Below are 21,146 nucleotides of genomic sequence, written 5' to 3' on the forward strand. Positions count from 1 at the left end.
ATTATTCCGTTGAATGTCAGCTCCAGGAGGGCTGGAGTTTTGTCCATCTTGGTCACTGCTGTGCTCCCAGCACTTAGAACCAGGCCGAGCACACAGCAGGCGCTCAATAAATGTGTGTGTAATAAATGAATGAACACATAAGTCTTGCCAGTTCCGAAGGACTCCCCCTGGATCCAGCTTCTAGTTTCTCCACAGACCAAGCCCAGCCCTCTGTCCAGCAGACCCCGGGGGTCATTCTTCTGACATCCAGTCTTGTTAGCATTTTCAGGACTTTAAAAGCTTTTCTTTTTTTCCTTTTGCTCAAGAGCAAGCCCATCCCACCTATTTCCAAACATCTTGGTAGTTAGTGAATGTGGAGAAGAGGGCCATTATTCTGTTTCCTTATAGGTGTCCTTTTTTTTTTTAACATTTTATCTCTTTCTGAACATCTAAAGCACTTTCTGCTGAAGCTCTCTGAAGAGAACTACCTCAAGTTTGCCTTTGGTTTTTATTTTTTTTAAGATGTGTTGCATACAGAAATACCACAAGTGGGTTTTGTGTCAGAAGTGGGCACCTGAGGAAGCTGGCTTGTAAAGACAACACCCAGAGCTCACTCTGTGGGGACAAACACGGGGACGCATCTTATTGCCTTGGTCAGGCAGAGGAGGCGGAGGCCCCCAGCCCCCCAAACCAGGAGGAAGGACCCGAAGCTGTGGGCCCAAGCTGGCCCCTCCGCCTCCCACCTCACACCCTCACCTTCACCCGCAGCATCTCCTCGGGGATGTTCACCATGGCGTGGGTGAGCCAGCTCTCCAGGCTCTTGGCAAAGTTCCGGATCGCTTGAGTCAAGGCACCTGGGGGCGGTAGGGGGGATGGTGGGGACCGGGGGGAGGGGGGGCACGGGGAGCGGGGCGGGGCCGGGCACTCACTGGGGATGGGCCGCAGCACGTCGGGGATCAGGATCTCCACCAGGCCCTGGTACAGCACGTTGTCACAGTGCTTGGTCCACTGCAGCACGGGCTCAAACTTGGAGAGGAGCACCAGGCTGGCCTTGGGCAGCCGCTTCTCAGCCTCATCGTGCCTGTGGGCACCCACCCGGCCCGGGGTGTTTAGAGGCTGTTCCACCCAGGGTCAGAAGGGCACAGCACCCTCACCCCACCCTGGGCTCAGGCAGGTACCCTCTGCCTCCTGAAGACCCCCGAGGTCAGGCTGATACAGGCCTCACTGCCCCCAGGGTCAGAGAGGGATCTCAACATCCTGCACATGGGGACCCAGGCACCTAGCCACTGCAGGGAGGAAATGGCTCGGTGGGGCCTGCCATCCCACACACAGAGCATCAGACTGGTACCCAGGCATACTCGGAGGCGGGTTCAGAAGGCCACAGGGGCCCCACAAACTGTGGGGGTCAGAGAGGAGCCCCACAAGGTGCCCAACTTCCTCCCTTCCTCCCCGCAGGGCACTCACACAGCCAGCGGCGGCGCCTCACTGGGCTGACTCAGGTTGTACCTCCAGAAGGTTTTCCAGAGCGTTTCCACCAGTGTGAACTGCAGGTTCACCATGACATCGACGATGGCCTGTTGGGGAGACCAGAGGCTCGAGAGAGTCGGGCAGCAGCATGGTGCCCCCTCACCCCTGCCCGCTGCCCAGGTGCCCTACCTCACAGTGTTCCCGGTATAGGACCTGGAAGGCCTTGATGTCCCCAGGTCCGATGCCCTCGGGCAGCACTTTGCCCTGGAGATCAAGCTCTGAGAAGTCAGGGAGGCTTCTCGAGGCATCTGGGGGGCAGAGGAGACACGGTGAGCCCCTTCCAGTGCCACCCGCCCACCCCTTTCAGCCTCATCCTGGGATCCTGTTAAGCTACCAAGCTCCCCCATGACCAGCTGGGGTGATGAGGTTCAGGGAGGGCAACTGAACCATCTCCTGGCTCTCTGGGGGCTGCACGGGCTGCAGAGCCTGCCCTGGGCCCCGCCCCAGAGTCCAGCGAGCCCTCACCCAGAAACTGCTGGTACTGCTGGACCTGGGCGCTGATGTCCGAGAGTCCAGTGGCCTGCTGTGGCCCCACGGCCACACCATTGGTCATGCCCTCCATCTTCTGGATGGGTTTCAGCCTGGAGAAGGGATGGGTAGGCAATGGGATGGGGAGTTAGGCCGCCATGTCCTTCCCTGCTTGCCAGCACCCAGCCAGCCCCACCCTCCTACCTCTGTTTTTGGGAGAAGGGTTGGCCCCGCATGGCCATGTGCTGCTGGTCCTCCATCAGCCGCAGCAGGGGCGAGCTGGCCTTGATGCGCAGGCCATAGTAGTGGTACTTGGAGTTGCCCCTGGGAGGGAGGCAGAGGGTGAGGACTGGGCTGGGGGTGGCCCCTGATCATCCACTGGGAACTTTACATCGCACCCACCTCCTCTCTGCTAGGGGGCCAAACAGAGCCCAGGGGGTGGGACCCATGTTCCACAGAGCTGGGGGTGCTGGGCTGGGGAAGACATGGGGACTATGGGTGCCGGGAGAGGCCCCCACCTGTAGACTGAGCTCTCTGAAGATAGGACCAAAGTCGGGGGCAGGCACTTAGCAGGTCTCTGCTGACTGCTAGTCATAACAATTTGCCAGGCACTGTTCTGAGCACTGAGCACATGCGAACGCACATGTCCCTCATCTCTACCCTAAGGAGGGTACTCCTAGCATCCTAGATTGACAGCTGAGGAAACGGAGGCACAGAGAGACGAGGTACTCTGCTCAAGGTTCTACACGCATGCCTGCCTGAATGAGGTCACACTAAGGCCTGAACTGGGAGCTGGAACCAAGAGAAGAGCAGGGCTCAGCCCAGAAAGGTGTGGGAGATCTCAAAGGAGAGGCAGAGAAGGGTGGGTTCACGGGAGGGCTCCTTGCTCCTTCCTCTGTGACTTCACTGACTCACAGGCCATGATTAAGCAATGTCTGTGTGCAGCCCCCACACCCTCAAGGGGTGTGCATTTCAGCATCGGAAGACAGATCAGAAATGAGAAGTAACATGAAAGGCATACTGGATGGGTGCTCAGGAGAAAAACTAAGTGGGGTGGATGCCAGGGAGGCAGAGGAAAGCTGAAGTTTTAGTTAAGAGGACCAGGGTATGTTTGAGTCAGGAGATGGGGAAAGGCACAGTGAAAAGGCCCTGGGGCAGGAGCATGTGTCAGAGGAACTGTGCAGAGGCCAGTGGGGCTGGAGAGGAGTGAAGGGACAAGGGGAGCGGAGGACCTTGAAAACTTCAGGTGAGGGCGGGCCTTGCGGTCCCTGGGGGCTGTCAGGGGCAGGTGGCCCCACCTGGTGCCCAGACGGCGGGTGCGCAGGCCCATGAAGACCGAGCGGATGAGCTTGCCAAAGGAGGCGGCGTTGACGGGCTCCAGCTTCTGCTCCTGGCAGTGCAGCAGGTAGTGGCAGTAGAGGGTGCTCCGCGGTAGGCTCACGCCCTCGGCCGTCTCATAGTTGTCCAGGAGCCACTGGACCTGGGGCCCGAGGGGGTGGAAGAATCGGAAGAATGCTGAGAATGGCTTCCATTTCTCAAGCGCTCATCACTAAGTGCTCTATTTATTTCCAATTGTGATCCTGACAACCATGCTGGAGAGGGCGTCCTGTCACCCTTGCCCATGGGAACTAAATCCAGTGGAACTCTCTAGAACTGTGCTGTCCCAGGCCGTCACCACTAGCTGTGGAGAGCTGTTAAATGAATGTAGGCGGAATGGAAAAAGCCAGTGTCAAAAGGTCACGTCAAGTATGAGTCCATTCACAGAACATTCTCCAAATGACAGTGTTAGAGGATCGGGGAACAGATTTGTGATGGTCGGGGGTCAGGAATGCTGGAACGGAGGAGGGTAAGGGAGACTTTAAAAGGTTAGCACCATGGAGATCTTTGTGGGGACAGGACGGTTCTGCATTCTGAGTTGGATGGTGGTTTCCCAAACCTACCCATGTGATAAAAAGACCCAGAAGCAGATACCCCCGTATAAGACCAATCGTCAGTTTCCGAGTTAGATACTGCACAACAGTTACGTAAACTGTAACCAGCGGGGGCACTCAGGTGAGGGGTCCACGGGGATCTCTGCACCTTCTGTGACCGTAATTCTTTCAAGATCGTTTTTTTTAAAAAACAACTCGGCGACTTCCCTGATGGTCCAGTGGTTAAGGATCCACCTGCCAATGCTGGGGACACGGGTTCGATCCCTGTTCCGGGAAGATCCCACGTGCCATGAGGCAACTAAGCCCATGCACCACAACGACCGAAGCCCGCACGCTCTAGAGTTCGTGCTCCGCAACGAGAGAAGCCACCGAGGTCAGAAGTCTGTGCCCCGCAACGGGAGAATAGTCCCCGCTCACAACTAGGCAAAAGTCCAAGCACAGTAACGAAGACCTGGATAAATAATATTTTTAAATTATATAATAAAAAAATAACAATTCTGTTTCTGAGACTGTGAAACTCACATTTCAAGCACTCAACAGCCTCATGTGTGAGGCCTCCTGAGGCCTCTACACTAGGCAGCAAAGAACATAATCATCACTGGAGGATGTTCTATCAGACAGCACAGTCTAGGGGAGCACATTTTCAGAACCCCTTGGGGGGTCATGAAGTCAGTTATGGGGGTCATGACCAGCATTAAAAAATTCAGACTAGAAGCCAGGCTGCCTGGGTGCATGAGGGAGGTCCTGTCTTCTGAGAAAGCTTCAGTCTTGGTAAGGATGTCCACAATGGTGGCCGTGGGAGAGGGCGGGAGTTAAACAGGAGGGGAAGCCATCGCTCAGACCTCAAGCTCCTGGAGGACAAGGACCATGCCGGGACACCCCACCCACAGTCACAGAGCTAATGACAAGCCCCATCAGGATGAGGCCCTAGGGCTGTGCCACAGAGCCGCTCTGGGCACAGGAAGGTCATCTCACTGCCTTCCGCACAGAAACAGACCCTTGCTCTGGGTGGCTCCTGGCATCGGGGTGCCTGCATCTCCCGCCCCATGCTATCTATCCGTCATCACCAGTTACTATCAGACTCGATGACACTTCCTTGGGTAAGAGCTCCAAGAGCTTCGGGCATATTAGCTGAGGCCCAGAGACATGGAGGAACTTGCCTGAGGCCACACAGTGAGGCATCAACCCCAGGACCTCTTCACCTGAGCACCCTGGCACCAGGCTACCCAAACTGCTGGGGACGGTGGCCAGCACCCATCATCCGCTGCCCCTGCCCAGGGCCCCCCTCCCACCCCTGCCTCCTCTGGGGCCTGGGTCGGCACTTACGGTGGCTGGTGAGGCACGGGTGGTGTGGGAGTAGGACTGGCTGGCACCGCCCAGCATGTAGCCGCCTTGGATCACGTAGGTGCCTGCTCCACTGCTGCCGCTGCTGCCGCCGCCGCCACCCCCACCCCCGCCACCCCCGCCACTGCTGCTGCCGCTGCCGCCGCCACTGCTGCTGCTGGCTCCACTCCCACTGCTGGTGGAGCTGGCGACAACCTGGCTGCCAGACACGTACATGGGCACAGAGCCGCTGCTGGCCACCGCCTGGGAGGTGGCAGGGGTGCTGACCTGGGCAGCCGTGCCCGCGGCCTCGTAGTAACTGGTGCCTGCCGTCTGCGGGTACAGCGGCGTCTCGGGGTAGGAATAGGTGCTGGAGCGGCTACCAAAGAAGTAGAGGGCAGGAGAAAGGAGGTAAGAGCTGGGTGGCCCAGGGACACAATGAAGGGGGCCCTGCAGTTGGGGGGAAAGAGGGAGCAGGGCAGCAACAGCCCCATGCACTGCACATCCCCCCAAGTGCCTGGTGGGAAATTCTTCACTGAATCCTCAAAGCAGTCCCGTGACTTGGGAATCTCCGCTGCAGTCACGAGGAACTGAGACTGGAAGAGCTGAGTAACTTTCAACGGGCTAAACACTGCAGTCACTCAGAAAACAAAGCACTGAGAGAATTCCCTGGCAGTCCAGGGGTCAGGACTCCTCGCTCCCACTGTTGGGGGACCCTGGTCGGGGAACTAAAATTGCTCAAGCCTAGTGGTGCAGCCAAAAAAAAAAAAAAAGACCAACAACTATTGAAGGCCTGCTTGGGCACTGTTCTAGGTACGCTGGACCCAACAGCTGACATGAGAGAAAAGGCCCCCCCGCTGGGGTCTGGGGGAGGTTAATGTTCTAGCAAGGGAGCCAGAGGGGAAGCCAAGTGCAAAGGTAAATTGAGGGCATTTTGGGAGGTGGCACATGCCAAGGGACATGAGGCAGGAAGTGGGTGGGGAAAAGTGAGAGCTCTACTTCTAAATCCATTGGCTGCCACCATGAGCGGCTGATCAGCGACGACTATTAAGGTGCACGTGTCTTTCGCTTTGACCCAGCACACCCTGGAGAGGTCTCCAACTATTCGGTCACATGAACTCAAGGCTGCAAATAGTAGCAATAACAACATGGATGGATGCGGGGGCAGGTGTCTGTCTTTACTGGGATGTCAAGTTAAAAGCTGATGAAATCCTACGTGGGGGTGGAGGAAGGTCTTGAGGTCACACCAAAGAACAAGGTCCAGAACGTTCCATCAGGTGAACAAAAGAGGCAGGGAGGGGTGTGGATGATATTTTGGGAATAAGGCAGAGATCGCACGGCAATTCATTATCTGTATCTGCCATTCGTCGGGGTGCAGGGAGTGTGAACAGGGGGCAGCCACCTCATTAAACATGGTTGGACACAGGTTTGATTTTTGAGCCCTCTCAATCCCCTGTAGAAGGAAATGGCAACCCACTCCAGTATTCTTGCCTGGAGAATCCCACAGACAGAGGAGCCAGGTGAGCTACAGTCTATGGGGTCGCAATGAGACAGACACAACTGAAGTAACTTGGCTCTCAAGCACAACGTTGTTAGTCATTTGAAAACATAAGCTGGGCTTCCCTGGTGGCTCAGTGTGTAAAGAATCTGCCTGCCAATACAGGAGACATGGGTTTGATCCCTGGTCTGGGAAGATGCCACACGCTGTGGAGCAACTAAGCCCATGTACCACAACTACTGAGCCTGTGCTCTAGAGCTCAGGAGCTGCAACTACTGGAGGTTGGGAGCTCTAGAGCCTGTGCTCCACAATGAGAGAAGCCACTGCAATGAGAAGCCTGTGCATCGCAACTAGAGTAGCTGCCACTTGGCACAGCTAGAGTAAGTCCACGCAGCAATGAAGACCCAGTGCAGCCAAAAGTAAATAGATAAAATAAAAGTAATTATAAAAACCATAAGCTAAAATGTTAAAGTCCAGAAAGGGAGGGAGGCCCATCAGGAATGTCCTTGGCTCAGGAGGTGCTGAAGGATGCTAGGGAGGGGAGTCCTACGGGCCTCCCAGGGCAGCAAGGAGAGCAACTGGGGAGGGGGGGGCGTGTTCACTCCTGCTGTACAGCATCAGCCATCAGACCCCAGGATGCAGCTCTTGTTCAATGCGTGCTGGCTCACACGTCTACATAGTCCACATCTGCGGCACGAGTGACTCCAGTGCCCCCACCACCCCCTCTTTGGCAGGAACCAAAACCAGCCCAGCACCCTGCCTGCAACACTGTGCTCCCAGAAAATATTGCCATGGCAACTGTTTGCCAAATGACTACATGAATCAATGTGCATATCCACCTCGACCACCTGATACGAAGAGCCAACTCACTGAAAAAACCTGATGCTGGGAAAGATTGAGAGCAGGAGGAGAAGGGGATAACAGAGATTAAGATGGTTAGATAGCATCACTGACTCCGCGGACATGAGTGTGAGCAAACTCCGGAAGACACTGAAGGACAGGGAAGCCTGATGTGCTGCAGTTCATGGGTTCGCAAAGAGTCAGACACGACTTAGCGACTGAATGACAGCTACTGGACACAAGCTAAACAGGGCCATGGGTAGAAGCCCAGGCGGTGTGGCTTTAGTCAGAGCAGGAATCCAGAGCAGCAAAGGGCTGGAAATGTGGAAATGACCCACTGTGAGAGAGAGACAGAAGATACGGTGCCCTCAAGAAAGTCATACAGCAGAAGAATCTGATGGTAAGAGCGGACTCTGTGTGATCACTCACACACTATAGTTACGGAGGGAAGAATTGAATCAGAAGCCAAAGACAGACCAGGGAGAGGCAGAAGAGCCCCTGGGGGCCCTTGGGAGCTAGGCTCCTCTCTGGAATGTCCTCTGTGGCCCCCGCCAGCACTGGTCACCTGCACAGATGAGAGCCAGGCAGTGCGGGAAATAAATCAACAGAACCATGAGGTCACTGGATGCTGCAGACCACGACTCAGGGGCCGGGGCCCCACACCCACAGCATCAGGACCCAGGGATCTAGTCATTCCATGAGCTAATCCACCCCCAGTGTCATGCCCACAGGGACAAGTGGTTAGAACATGAGAAAGACATCAGGAAAAAGGAAAGAAAGTCAATGAAACTTCTCAAAACTCAAACAACTCATGTGTCCATGGGATTCTCCAGGCAAGAATACTGGAGTGGATTGCCATGCCCTTCTCCAGCAGATCTTCCCAACCCGGAGATCAAACCCACGTCTCCTGCCTTGGCAGGCAGGTTCTTTAGCACTAGCGCCCCCTGGGAAGCTGAACCAGACAACTAGAATAACTGGAATTATTACTGTGTCCTGGAATTATTACTGTGGAGAAGGGGAGACAGAAGGTGGTGGTGTGTGCAGGATCCCCAGCAAGAAGCCAGAGTCGAGCTTAGGGTAGGCCTGGAGCTGACATATGCCTGATATGGCAGGTACTGAGGCTGAGCTGTGCACAGTACCAGAGAGTGGAAGTCGTCTACGAGCTAGCTGGGGGTGACTGGCCATATGAAATTCATGCTGTGATTGAGCAGCGGAGTTACACATGGTGATTAAAGAGGGTAACCAGGACCCACATGAAGAGCTTCGAGCTATGTGGCAGGGGAAGGAACAGGGGACAGAACACGCTGCCTCTATTTCTCAACACACAAAGCAGGTAATTTCTATTCTCAGAGTACCTCAGGGAGGAAACAAAGAAATGGGGCGCAGCATCTCCTCTGGAGCAGGGTTGGGGGTCAGGAGTAAAGGAGATACCTTTTTCACTGTTTAACGTTCCCTACTCATTAAAAATTTTATCTTGTAAAATTAAACTTCTTTTCCTTTTTTGCAATTTCTTTTCAGGCCATGTCTTGTGACATGCTGGATCTTAGTTCCCTGATCAGGGATCGAACCTGCGCCCCTGGCACTGGAAGTGCAGTCTCAACCACTGGACTGCCAGGGAAGTCCATGTGTTTTGCAAAGAACCAGACCCACCTGACTCCAAAGCCTGACACTATGCTGGAATGCCTTTCCCAACATTCCAGGGTCCCCTCTGGTTCACGGTTATCTCCCCTTGGGGAGCACCCACCGCCTGTTTTCACCTTGAAGGCTAGCTGGTCTGCTGGAGACTGGGGCTTCAAGTTCTGGGGAGGGGTCCTGAGCAGACCCATGCTCCTCCTCCTGTCCCTCCCCCTACCCCCGTCCCACTCACATGGCACTCGCCGTGTAGCTGGCATCACCACCCTCCACGTACTGCACTTGGCTGGAGTACACATGTGGGACCGGCACCTGCTGGAGCTGCTGCACCTGGCATGGGAGGAAGGGTACGCAGAGGCTCAGGGGTGGGCTGGCTTCCCTCCTCCCTGCTTCTCAAAGTCTGGCAGCTGGCCAAGCTCACGGGGACTCCCAGGTCTCAGGCTGGGAGGCTGCACTTAGGGGCTCTCTGAACATCCTGGACAGGGCCCGAGCTGGGAATGAGGCACAGCAGTGTCAGGAAAAGCCAGGCCTCTCTGCATGGACTGGGGACAGCAAACGTAGGTTGAGGTGAGGTGAGTGGAGGGGACCCCAGACGGGGTCCTACTGCGGGCATGAAAGCTGAACCCCAGCGGCAGAGCCAAGTTCTGGTACAAGCCTGACGTTTAAGCCGGAGCCGGGAACTAGCCATGGCTGCAGGGTAGGCGCCTACATCAGAGAGGAACCCCTGCCTGTGGGGGCGGGGCCTAGGTACACAGGATGCGAGGGGCGGAGCCGGGGCCAGGGGTGGGGCCCCATTGGTGGGCCAGGATCTGGAACTACCGACAAAGCGGGGCGGCGCGGGGCCTGAGTTCCCCACCCACCCCCATCCCAGGCTGTAGAGAAGAGCCCGGGACCTGGAGCCCGCCTTGGAGGGGGTGGGGTGGGGGGAAGCAGAGCCGGGTCCGCAGGCTGTTTGGGTGGAGGCGGGGTCTGAGCGGCCTGCGGGCCCGGCGCGGGCCGGGCCGGCGGATCCCGCCCCGCCCGCCCCTCACACCCCCGCCCGCGCGTCCGCCACCTACTTTGAGGGCCGTGGCGGCCGCGCCGAACACTAGCACCTGGGGGACTCTCTGGATCCTGACCCTCTGGGCGGGGCTGGCTCGGGCCGGCAGCCCGGGCAGTGGCTCGAGGACCACTTTCTGCTGCGGCAGGAGCAGGTGCGGGGGCAGGAAGCCCACCAGCTCCACCCACTGCTCGGCGCCCGGCTCGTAATGGGGCGGCAGCGGCTCGGGGCTGCCTAGCTGCGGGGCCTCCCCGCGGCAAGCTGGCGGTTCCGGGGCCAGCGCACCCGGCCCGGGCCCAGGCGTGGGCGGCCGGGGCGGCGGCGGCTCCGGTGGCGGCGTGGGCCAGGGCTCTCGCTGCTCTGCCTTCCTAGCGGGAAACTGACTGCCTGAGCTCTGGAGGACAAACAGAGACACTGAGGGGTCACCGGGGCCGGCAGCGGGCGGGTCTCCAGGCCTCCACCGCCCACTGGGCTGCTGACACTAGGCAGCAACCCGACCAGGAGACCCCCACCCGGTGTCAGGGAAGGGACAATCCAGAGCTCTCTCTCAGCCAAGCCTGGTCCCTGAACTGCCCGGTGCTGGCAAAGAGGAAGGCTTAAGGCCCATGATTGGAATTGGAGTCCAGGGTGGGGCTGGTTTCTCAAGGTTCCAGCTGCCTCCCCCGACCCAGCTCCCCCAGGGGGGCTCCATTCCCTCCCTGCAGCCTGAGGGGCCTGCACCGTACCCGCCCTCACCCCCACCCCCACCCCCACGACTGAGCCCCAGTTTGCCCAGAGGCACGTGGGGAGACACACACCTCTTGAGCCACGTGGACCGGCTGGAGACCTTGCACGGTGAGCTGCTGCACGGGGCCAGCTTTGGGGACCTGTGGAGTGGCCTGAACCACCGACCTCTGCAGGGAGGGAAAGGCAAGTCAGGCTCCGACAGCCATGGCCAGGATGGCTGCCCGCCTGCCCTCAAGTGCCACCCCCATCCCCAGCACTGGCATTAGCCTTTCTCCAGCTTTTCACTGCTGGCCCTGCACCATGTGGCATCCAGGTTCCTTACCAGGTTGACTCTGGGCGCCATGGTGAACCCAGGCTCTACCAGGTGAGGCTGACAGGAAGTAGGACTGAGAGCTGAACTTGGAGCTGACTGAGGTGGGAGTCCCTGCTCTCCACCCCCACTGCCTACATGGTCATCCCGCACCTCAGCATCCAGCAGGTCCTCACTTCCACGCTATGGCGGGGACGCCGGCATTACCCTCAGGACAGAGTGAGGGACAGAGGCTGGGAGGCGGGGAGCAGCTGAGTGGTGAACCCAGGGCTAGATTCCAAGGGGCTGGGGTGCCCGGCTGGAGAATATCTGTTGAGTCCTTCAGGGTGGAGTTTCTGCTTTCCTCCAAGGAGAGGATATGGTTTTTTGAGGGGCTGGGAACCACCTCCCCCCACCCGACTGGTAATGACCAGATGACAGACAACCCTTGCCTTATAACCTGCTCTGGCCACAGTGGCTGTAGCTCAGAGTGAGGCCTCCTCTGGAAGACGGGGCATGGACTTAACAGGTTGAGGCCTCTCCCTGAGCCCCTTGGGGGCGAGCCAGGACTTGGCCTTGGGATTGCCTCCAGGAAAATGGGCCTGGAGATGCCAAGGTTGTTTCTCGAAGCTGTTTCCAGTGCTTATTCAGTCTGAGGTGCTTTCCACAGCAGCCCCAACCACCTAGCTCCCTGGCCCACAGGGCAGAAGCCAGTATTTAGATGAGAAAGTAGAGTCTGGAGAGAAGCAGAGCTGCTTGCCGCATGCCCTGGTGGGGCCGGCTGGGGCTGGACCTCCACTGGCTTCCCAACCACCACCCCGACAAACAGCCGTAGGAGGATGCAGAGGCCACCAGGCTGGCACCCCTTGCCCCTGCCACTGCCCGCCTTGTCCTGGCACCTCTTGGGTGACGGGGACACTCTGCTGGACGGCATGGACTTGCAGCTGCTGTGGCACCGTGCCCGTGGGGGCCCCGGCCGTCTTGCTGGAGGAGCTGTTGGCCTGCACCGGTGACCGCTGCAAGGGAAGGAGGCGCAGAGAGTGTGTGGGGCAGTTGGGCCCTGACAAAACTGTGCCCCGAGAGCTGTTCGGAGAGGACAACGGCCGGGGGGGACGTCTCCCAGCCACCTAAGTTGATAACTGTCCCGGGCATCCAGACACCTGGTCCCTCCCACAGCCCCAGGGATCCCAGTGCAAGGCTCAGAGTTCAGCCCAGAGATGCTGGGGAGGCCTGTCTTCCCCAGCAAGGAGGGTGGGGACTTTGGCCTCCGCTCAGCGGCCCCCAGCTGCCTCCATCAGCAGCTGGACTGCAGCCCTGAGGTGAGAAAGGCTAGGTCAGGGGGTCCCCACTTTCCAGATGAGTTGTGAAGGCACAGATGGGAAGGGACGTGTACAGGGCCACACAGCTGTGATGGTGGCATCAAGTGCTGACCCTGGGTGGGCTGGCTGCAGAGCCCCCATCAGCTCTGTGTCATGGGAAGTAGATGAGGAGTGGGTATCATTACTTGTTTCATGCCTAGAAAACTCTGGGCTCAGAAGGCTCTGAGGGCCTGCCCAGAGTCCCCCAGGACTGAATGGCTGCGCCTGGGACTTCAAAGTCCAACTGCTGACACCCATCCTCCCAGCCACCCACAGCTTGCTTGCCTCTACACCCTCATGGGAATTAGGGGTCCTCAGTATTCATGCTATGGTTGGAAGAGGGACACCTTTGCTTCCTGGGATACACTGCTCAGAGCTGGAACTTTGAGATCCATTCTGGCCCAGGAGAGAAGGTGCCTCCTCCTGGAGCCAAACTCAGCTCAGAGCCAGCAGAGCAAAGAGTCCAGCGGCCGAGCCCCCCTCATCCAGGCTCAACCAGGACTTCAGAGGAGGGAGTCCTCACTGCTTTGGGGAGAGGGGCGGGGAGGATGGCCAAGGGGCCACCACCTACCTCGGGGGGTGAGTGCACTTGCTGTGTGCCGTGCACCGTCAGGGAGACCTGGCCGCCCTTGCCACCTGGGGCTGTGCTCTGCACTACCAGACGCTGCGTGGGGAGAGCCTGGAGCGAAAAGAGAGAAGGGCCATAGTTCACTGACAATGACCTGTGTGCGTGTAGTTTTTGTTTTTTTGCCCTCCTCGAGGCATGTGGGATCTCAGTTCCCGGACCAGGGATCGAGTTCCCGGACCAGGGATCAAGTTCCCTGCATTAGAAGTGCAGAGTCTTAACCATTGGACCACCAAGGAAATCCCCTGGCCTATGTGTTTTTAACGTGCACCTGTGCTGTGCCAGGGGCTTCCCTGGTGGCTCAGTGGTAAAGAACCCACCTGCCAATGCAGGAGATATGGGTTCATTCAATCCCTGGGTCAGGAAGATCCCCTGGAGAAGGAAATGGCAACTCACTATACTATTCTTGCCTGGGAAATCCCATGGACAGAGGAGCCCAGTGGGCTACTGTCCACGGGGTCGCAGAAGAGTGGGACACGACTCAACAACAATGTGCTGAGCCAGGTACTATCTTAGCACTGCGTGCTTGCTGGCTCCCGGAATCGCCCAGACAGTCCTGATGCGTGATGGCTCCCACATTTCACAGAGGGTGACAGCGAGGCTTAGGACAGCAGAAGCACTTGTCCAAGGTCCTGGAGCCCATACTCAGCAGAGCTGAAGATTTTTTCCCAGGGAGCCTGGCTCCATGGGCCTCAAAATGTGCTCCCACCCTGGAAACTGGGCAGGACTTTGTCACAGTCCGTGCAGGACCCAGCAGCCGCTGTGCAGCCCTGCAGCCCCCAGATCACCGTGCACTTGCTCCCAGTGCTGGGCTCTTGGTTCCTAACTGGCTTTGGGTTCTCTGCTCTGGAACATCAGGGTTGGACCCACCAGCCGTGTTCCTCACTGTCAATCCCTCTGTTAAGATGACTCCTGTAGCTCCTTCTTGCCCGATGGGCCCTGACTGACACGGCCTCACCGGCCACCCCAGGGTCAGCCCCACATCCTCAGGGCTGGTGCAGACAGATCCGAGCAGGCTGCTGGGGTTGGTTCTACACCCTGGGGAGGCTCTGAGAGCGGGGGATAGGGGCCAGAGGTGGGGCACTTACCTGCTGGGGCACCGGGATGTTGGTGAGCTGGAGGGGTGACACGTGGCCCGGCTTGGCCTGCACACTTGTCTGGACCAGTAGCCGCTGTGGGGAAAGGAGGAAGGACCTGAACTGGACTGGTTTCCCCAGGGAGGCCCGACCGGGGTGGGGGAAAGGCGGGGTGGAGGAGTAGTGATCTTTGTTTTTTAGCAGTGAGCATCTTGATAAGAACAGGGAAGCAGATGGTCCCAGCGGCAGGACTGTGGGGGGGAGCAAGGTCACTGCAGCCACAGCCTCACTGCCTGCGTGGTGCCCTCTGTCCACCCGGGGGAGGGGCGTGTCCTACCTGCTGGGTGCCCTGCACCTGCTGGACCACCTGAGTGGGGACTCCGGTCTGGCTAGCCGTGGAGCCCGGGCTGGCCTCTGACACAGTCTCGCTGGCCCGCATGGCACCCTCTGTAGGGAAAGGTCACCAGGTCAGCTCTGCCTGCTGCCTCCACCCCCACCCTGGGCCTGAGGCCGTTGAGATGGATGCTGCTGCCTGAAGCCAGCTCCAGATGAGTCTAGGCCTCTCCAGGAGTTCTGCCTGGCCTCTGGCCAGCCCCAAGACTGCCCACTGGAGCGGGCTTGGGGCCACAGGGACCTATAATCCTAAATACCCATTATCAGCCACCCCCCACACTCTTCATTGTCCTGCCCAGAAGGGTTGACTGACAAGCCAAGATGCAGTGGAGGCTTGGGGAGATGAACTCCTTAGACCAGCAGGCAGGACTGGGGACCAAGACCAACCCCATCAACCCCACCTCCCAGGGGTCCCACAGCCCTGGAAAGCATCAGGACCACCTGCCTTGAGGTGACCCCTGGCTTCCCAGGAACAGAAGCTGGTCAGAGGAGTGACCCCAGAAAGTTTCACCAGCCTGCTGTCCAATACCCGCTTCTCCCTTGTCAGAGCCTCCCTGTCCTTGCCGGGGGTCGGGGGGTGGGGGGCGCGGCAGAGGGCTCAGAGCTGGGCAGGCCGGTACTCACGCTGACAGGCAGCCGAGAAGAGGCAGTCATAGAACATGGCGCCCCCTCCTCCCGCCCCCAGCCCCTGCCCGTCCGTCCCCAGGAGCCTGCCCTCCGGCACTCTGTGATCCTTGCCCACCTCTCCAGAAACAGCAGGGTGCGCGGGCGGGTTTTATACCTGCAACCTTGGGGAGCTAATCCCCCCAGCGCTCCTGGCAGTCCTCTTGGGATAAACATACTTCCCTCCCAGCCAGAGTGGGGCCTGTGAGGGGCTGGGGCTACGCTCTGAGGTCAAAAGGGAGGCTGGTACCCAGAGATCCCATCAGGGAGGCACAGGTCGGGTTTCATGCACGTCTTGCTAAGTGATTAGCGGGGGAGTGGGGGGGCGGGGCATAGGGCGAGTGTCCCCAGAGGCCCTGGTTGGGAGACCCTCATCCCAGTTGGGACACCAGCCACCCCACCCGCTTTGTCGCCTGGTTACTCCCAGAAGTTTCAGAGGTGTGGTGGGGCTGGGACCAGAGCCACAGGGCAGGCCTAGGCTGAGGCCCCAAAGGCAGGGGGATGCAGACTCAGGCTATGTGGGACACAAAAGGCTCGGAGCGTCCTTTTGGGTCTCAGCCTCTAAAGTGGGGAGCTAAGCCTCGGCTGTTGCAGGGAGACATGGAGAAGGGACTGGCTAGAACAGAAAGGTGATCGCAAGCAGGCAGAAGCAAAGACCTCAGGGGCCAAGTCTGAAGCAGAGCATGTGACTGTGTATGCTAGATGTGGGCCAGATGTGGGGCAGGCCCTGGGACAACTCTGCAGCTCATTCTAGGAGACACTGATTCCTCTGTTTTGCTGGAATCATCCTTCGCAACCACTCAGGCTTCCCTGTCATCGTCAAAGAGGAGGTCCTCACTGAGCCAGCGCGCTGGGACAAACCCGAGAAAGCACGCCAGTCCCATGGGGGCCTCGGCACACCTGGATGTCCATGGCCCAGCCCAAGGGACAGTGGCTGACCCAGGAGGCCCATGGCAGGTTCAGCCTGGACAGGGTGGGTAGCGAGCTGGGGGCTTCTCCTGTCCGCTCCAACACCCTGGTACTCTGATGAAAAGGGCAAGGTTGGTCCTTGAGTGGGACCCCGGAGCAGCTGGAGGCCTGGGGACTTGCTGGGATCCAGCATCACCTGGGACAAGGAAGCTCCGGGAGGCAGTCTTGCCCATCTCCCCTCAGGGGTGGCCCTCAAGGCTGGAACCTCCATCATGGCCAGGTTGCACCACGAGGTTGAGCAGGTGAGATTCTAGTCTACTCTTTAGACGACGGGCTTCCTGTGGCCAAGGTGGGACCCCTGCCACAGTGTCTCGCCCTGGCTCTGCCTGTGTGTGTGTGCGCGTAGGGGACCCTGAGTCCGCGAGCATCAGCATCTGTCTGCAAGCTCCACTTCACACATGCGCACAGGCCAGAGAGGGCCCTGCCGCCTCAAATCTCTAGCCAGGAAGCAGCAGCTGATTTCCTGTCCCTCGATCTGATGAGCATTTCTTCCTCCCTGGCCCCTGCACTTACTTCCTCACTGAGACCTACTCTGGCCTCACAGGCCACTATGAGCTACTTGGGGGGAAGACAGAGGGAAGCCTGAGAGGCCGGACTCTAAAACGGGACCCAGGTCACCATGGACCACAGATGGGGCCATCTGTTCCTCTTCCTCCTTCCTTCGCTCCCATCCTGCCAATGATTTCAATCAAAGGCTCACTGGGAGGGGAGCCTGTGGATTCCTGCTGCCCCCAGGGTCCTGGGTCCCTTGTCTGTCCCAACCTCAGTTTCCCCATCTATGCCTGGGGAAACCGATAAACACCTTCCGGGTCCCTCTTCTTGACACAAGTCTTGGACTTCCAGGGGCTCCAAGTGAGACAGAAGCAGGGAAGAGAGGCTGGACATGATCCCTTCTTCAGTCCAGCCCCACCCCCTTCCACCAGCTTGGTCTCATCTTTCTAGGGATGGCCGGCGGGACTCACAAGGTCTTCTTTCCATTTGGGTTTCGGGTGATAGCCTGGTGGCCTCTGAGGATGGGGACTTATGGATCTAGAGGATTGTTCCTAACCTGGAAATTTGAGCTTCCTTCCCATCACCTCCCAAAGTCACCTCAGGGCAGAGCTCGTGAGGACTGGGCAAAAGGAGCTGCTTCCACGGCAGCACTTCTGGCTGGCTTCCAGTCTGGGCTCCAGGTCTGGCTCCCGGGCCCCTCCCTGCCTCCTGCCCACAACTCCCTGGGTCCCTGCTCAGCTCACATTGCTTCTGGCTCGGGAGGAGCCCCAGGCACCTTGCTGCAGCCTGTGCTGGTGTTAGTTACACCCCCACCTCCACCCCCAGGACCGGCTCACGTGGCCCAGAGGCCACCCTTAGATAAAAGGGACACTAAGGGTTACAAAGTGATTCAGAAATCACTGCCGGGGTGGGGGAGGGGTCAATGAAGCCACTGGAGTCCTCTTAGAACAAATCAAGGAAGCAGTGCCCGGTAACCATTCTGGGGACAGGCCTGCTGCTGGCAGAACCAGGAGCAGAAGGGACAGGCAGTTCCCCAGGACCACCGTGGAAGATAATGAAGCCACTGCCTGACCAAAGAAGGGAGGCTGAGATTCATAACCCACAACCGGTCACATCAGCACCGCAACCCATCCACACTGAGTGCCCCACAGCACGATGGGGGCCAGGAGAGGGGGTTACGAAGTCTTTGACCAGTAGGTACCCGGGCCTCCTTGAGGGTGGAGGAGGGGCTGCTGGGAGGAGCTGGAGAAGACAAGGGAAGAGGAGACGGGGTGGGACTTGGGGGATGCTGGGGTCTGCAGCCGTGTGTCCATTCCAGACCCTTGTTCTGGGGACCCCAGACACGGCAAGCAGCAAAAGCCAGCACTCAGGAGGTCCAGGACCAATAAGATGCCATGGAGGCTATGAAAACTCCTCTAGCAGCAACAGGCAAGCCCTCCTGCCTGCTCTCGGCTGCCCAGAGGCCCCTAGATGGGATGGGAGTGCTAAGCTGGGTCAGGTCAGCATTCATGAGGGATGAGCCACCAGAGGGTCTGGGATAGGAGAGCTCCAGGCAGAGGGCAACGAGAGTGCCAAGGCCCAGAGACTAATTGAGCCTGGAAGGTTTGCGGAGCCACAGGAAGGCCAGTGGGACTGAAGCAGGAATGTGGGGGGGAAGGTTGATACCAGATGGGGCTGGGTGGCCAGAGTCGGGAGGTTGGACATTTGTCAGCCGCGGTGCAGGGAGTGTGGAGCTGGTCCCTATCACAGGGATCCAGATCTCCTAGGGGCAAGAAAGGCCAGGCCAGACTTTCTCAGAGAGTGCCCCCAGGGCCACCTGATTTGGAATAATCCAGGTTGAGCTGGGACATGATGGAATTGAATCAACAGTTATCAAAAGACTCCCTCTGGTTGCTGTTGGGGAGGACTGTGAAGGGTCTGAACAGAGGCTATACCAGCGTAGGGGCCAGGGAGGTGGGAGAGGTGGTGGGTTCTGGTTGGATTTAGGACGTGGAGCCAAGACAGCTTGCTTGCTCAAGGATGGGTAAGACAGGGGACTTCCCTGGTGGTCCAGTGGTTAAGACTCTGCACTCCCACTTCAGGGGCGGCATGGTTTCGATCCCTGGTTGGGGAACTAGGATCCTGCCTGCCACGCCATGCGGCCAGGAAAAAAAAAAAAGTATGGGGAAGACAGGAGTCAAGGCTGATCCAGGCCTGGGGTGGGGGTGGAGAGGGGGTGATATTTACTAGGACAAGGAAGTCTCAAAGGAGGCCAGATTTGAAGAAGGAGAGAAATTCCAGACTGCCATCAGGCCATGCTGGCTTGAGAGGTCTGTGGAACCGCATGGATGGGTCACAGGTGGCGAGGACTCAGGGCCGAGTCCCTGGGTGCTGAGCTCAATGTGGGCACTGTCGTACAGAGGTGGCATCAGAGGCTGAGGGACAGGACAAGGCCCTGGAGCAGAGAGGAGCCCTCAGCTGATGAGGTCGTGGTGCACAAGGCCAGGGACATGAGGAGGAAGGAGCAAGGGGGAACCGAGATGGGGAGGCAGGGAGGTGGGCAGAGACCAGAGCAGGACGGCATCTCTGGGGGGCGAGGGGGGAGGGGGAGAAACTGTCACGTGCTGCCCAGAGGCCAAGGAAGAGGAGAACAGAGGCTGACCAGTGGATCAACAAGATGCGGGCCATGGGGGATCCTGCCGGGGACCCTGGGGTTGAGGAGACAGAGCTCCGAGTGAAGGGGCAGAGACTAAGAAAGGGAGGATGAACCCTTTGAGGAATTCTGACTTAAAGGGAGGGCTTCCCAGGGAGCTCAGTGGTAAAGAATCCGCCTGCCAATGCAGGAGATGCAGAAGACACAAGTTCGATCCCTGGGTTGGGAAGATCCCCTGGAGAAGGAAATAGCAACCCATTTCCGTATTCTTCCCTGGAGAGTGCCATGGACAGAGGAGCCTGGTGGGCTGCAGTCCATGTGGTCGTAAAGAGTCAGACGTGAGTTAGTAACGAAACAACAACTAAGGGAAGAAAATGGGACAACAGCGGTAGGGGGCGCAGGGCCTCGGGGCCCTGGTTAAAATGCGAGCTGCTATATTTTTACAAGCAGGTAGAAAAGATCAACCAGAGAGGGATTAAGTGATGACACTGGGACAGCAGAAGCCCTGGAGGGGGCAGCCTGGAACTGCCATGGAGCCACTTCAGCCTTCCAGCAGCAGGAAAGCGGAGCTGGTGGGTGCAGATGGACCCTGGGTGCTGGGAGGCTGGGTGGGTGGGAGATGGGTCCTTCTTGTCACATGATGATGCCGTGTCTGCAGTGAGGTTGGGGGCAGGGTGAGGGGTTAAGAACATGGAATGAGAGGGAGGTGATGGAGGTGAGGGGGGAGCTGGGGTCCTGGGTTTTTCAGAGTGGGGAGGATGCTGGTGAGGATACTATGCAGCGCTGAGAACCCCCTGGAGATGTCACCCAGTGACCCTGGCCACATCCTGGGCCTGGCCTCACTCTGTACTCAGCTGACACTCATATGCCAGCCCTCCTCCACACCAGGCTGTGTGGCAAAGAGTCACTGTCCTGAGCCCTTGCGTGCCCCCCGCCCTCCCTGGGGACCCTGACACTGCCAGGAGCCTCTAGGACACTGCCGGGAGCCTCTAGGACACTGCTGGGAGCCTCTAGGACACTGCCGGGACCCAGCTGCTTCCATCATGGTCCCACAGTGCCATGTCAATTGCCACCAATTTTGACTCTTCACTGTCCTAGGGTCAAATTAATTGACCCGCACCTTCCACAGCCTCCCAGGATGCCCTTAGGATCCCCACCACTTCCTTTTCCACTATGGAAAGACCGGAGCCAGCCTCCCCTCTACACAGGGAACATCAGAAACCACTAAAGACGCCCAGTCCTGTCCTGAGCGCCACCTGGTTTTTTTTATGGCTGCACCATGCAGCATGTGGGATGTTAGGATCTTAGTTCCTCAACTAAGGATGGAAGCTGTGTTCCCTGTAGTAGAAGCACAGAGTCCTAACCACTGGACTGCCAGGGAAGTTTGTCTGAGCTCCACCTTCTCCCTCAGGGGAGTGACCACCTGTCCTGACTCTGCTTCCACTTCCCTGCGCTCAGCCCGTACCCATTCTAGAGGAGTGGGCATAAGGAAGATGCTCTGAGGCAGGAACCATGGGTGCCACGGCCCAAGTTTCCTGGTCATTTGCTCCACAGCCTCAGGGGGGCAGCTGCAGTGACAAACAGGATCCCGTAGCCACATCACACACTCACAAACTCACCCAAGAGCCCTGCTCGGCCCAAGTCTTGTCAAAAATGAAACGGAAGGGAGGGGGAGCAAGCCCTCCA

At 58.4% G+C, this 21,146-nt stretch overlaps 1 protein-coding gene across 4 annotated transcripts in view; it reads right to left on the reverse strand.

Annotated features, from left to right (window-relative positions):
• Window positions 1–21,146, reverse strand: part of RFX1 (regulatory factor X1) — a 33,242-nt gene that overhangs the window by 2,976 nt on the left and 9,120 nt on the right. For 3 of the 4 annotated variants that reach the window (XM_088839090.1, XM_088839089.1, XM_088839091.1), the window contains 15 exons: window positions 14,649–14,758; window positions 14,324–14,407; window positions 13,182–13,289; window positions 12,152–12,268; window positions 11,035–11,130; window positions 10,257–10,631; window positions 9,434–9,528; window positions 5,232–5,607; window positions 3,273–3,454; window positions 2,179–2,298; window positions 1,972–2,087; window positions 1,636–1,754; window positions 1,444–1,553; window positions 909–1,060; window positions 736–833 (listed from right to left, as the gene is read on the reverse strand). In XM_088839090.1, coding sequence (XP_088695216.1) covers window positions 736–833; window positions 909–1,060; window positions 1,444–1,553; window positions 1,636–1,754; window positions 1,972–2,087; window positions 2,179–2,298; window positions 3,273–3,454; window positions 5,232–5,607; window positions 9,434–9,528; window positions 10,257–10,631; window positions 11,035–11,130; window positions 12,152–12,268; window positions 13,182–13,289; window positions 14,324–14,407; window positions 14,649–14,758 — 2,258 coding nt within the window. The remainder of the gene's footprint in view (window positions 1–735; window positions 834–908; window positions 1,061–1,443; window positions 1,554–1,635; window positions 1,755–1,971; window positions 2,088–2,178; window positions 2,299–3,272; window positions 3,455–5,231; window positions 5,608–9,433; window positions 9,529–10,256; window positions 10,632–11,034; window positions 11,131–12,151; window positions 12,269–13,181; window positions 13,290–14,323; window positions 14,408–14,648; window positions 14,759–21,146) is intronic. The other variant, XM_055429371.2, reaches the window with a different exon arrangement.

Source organism: Moschus berezovskii, chromosome 8, assembly GCF_049115385.1.
Source record: "Moschus berezovskii isolate FMDL1 chromosome 8, NW_MosBer_1.0, whole genome shotgun sequence".
Taxonomy (NCBI): Eukaryota; Metazoa; Chordata; class Mammalia; order Artiodactyla; family Moschidae; genus Moschus; species Moschus berezovskii.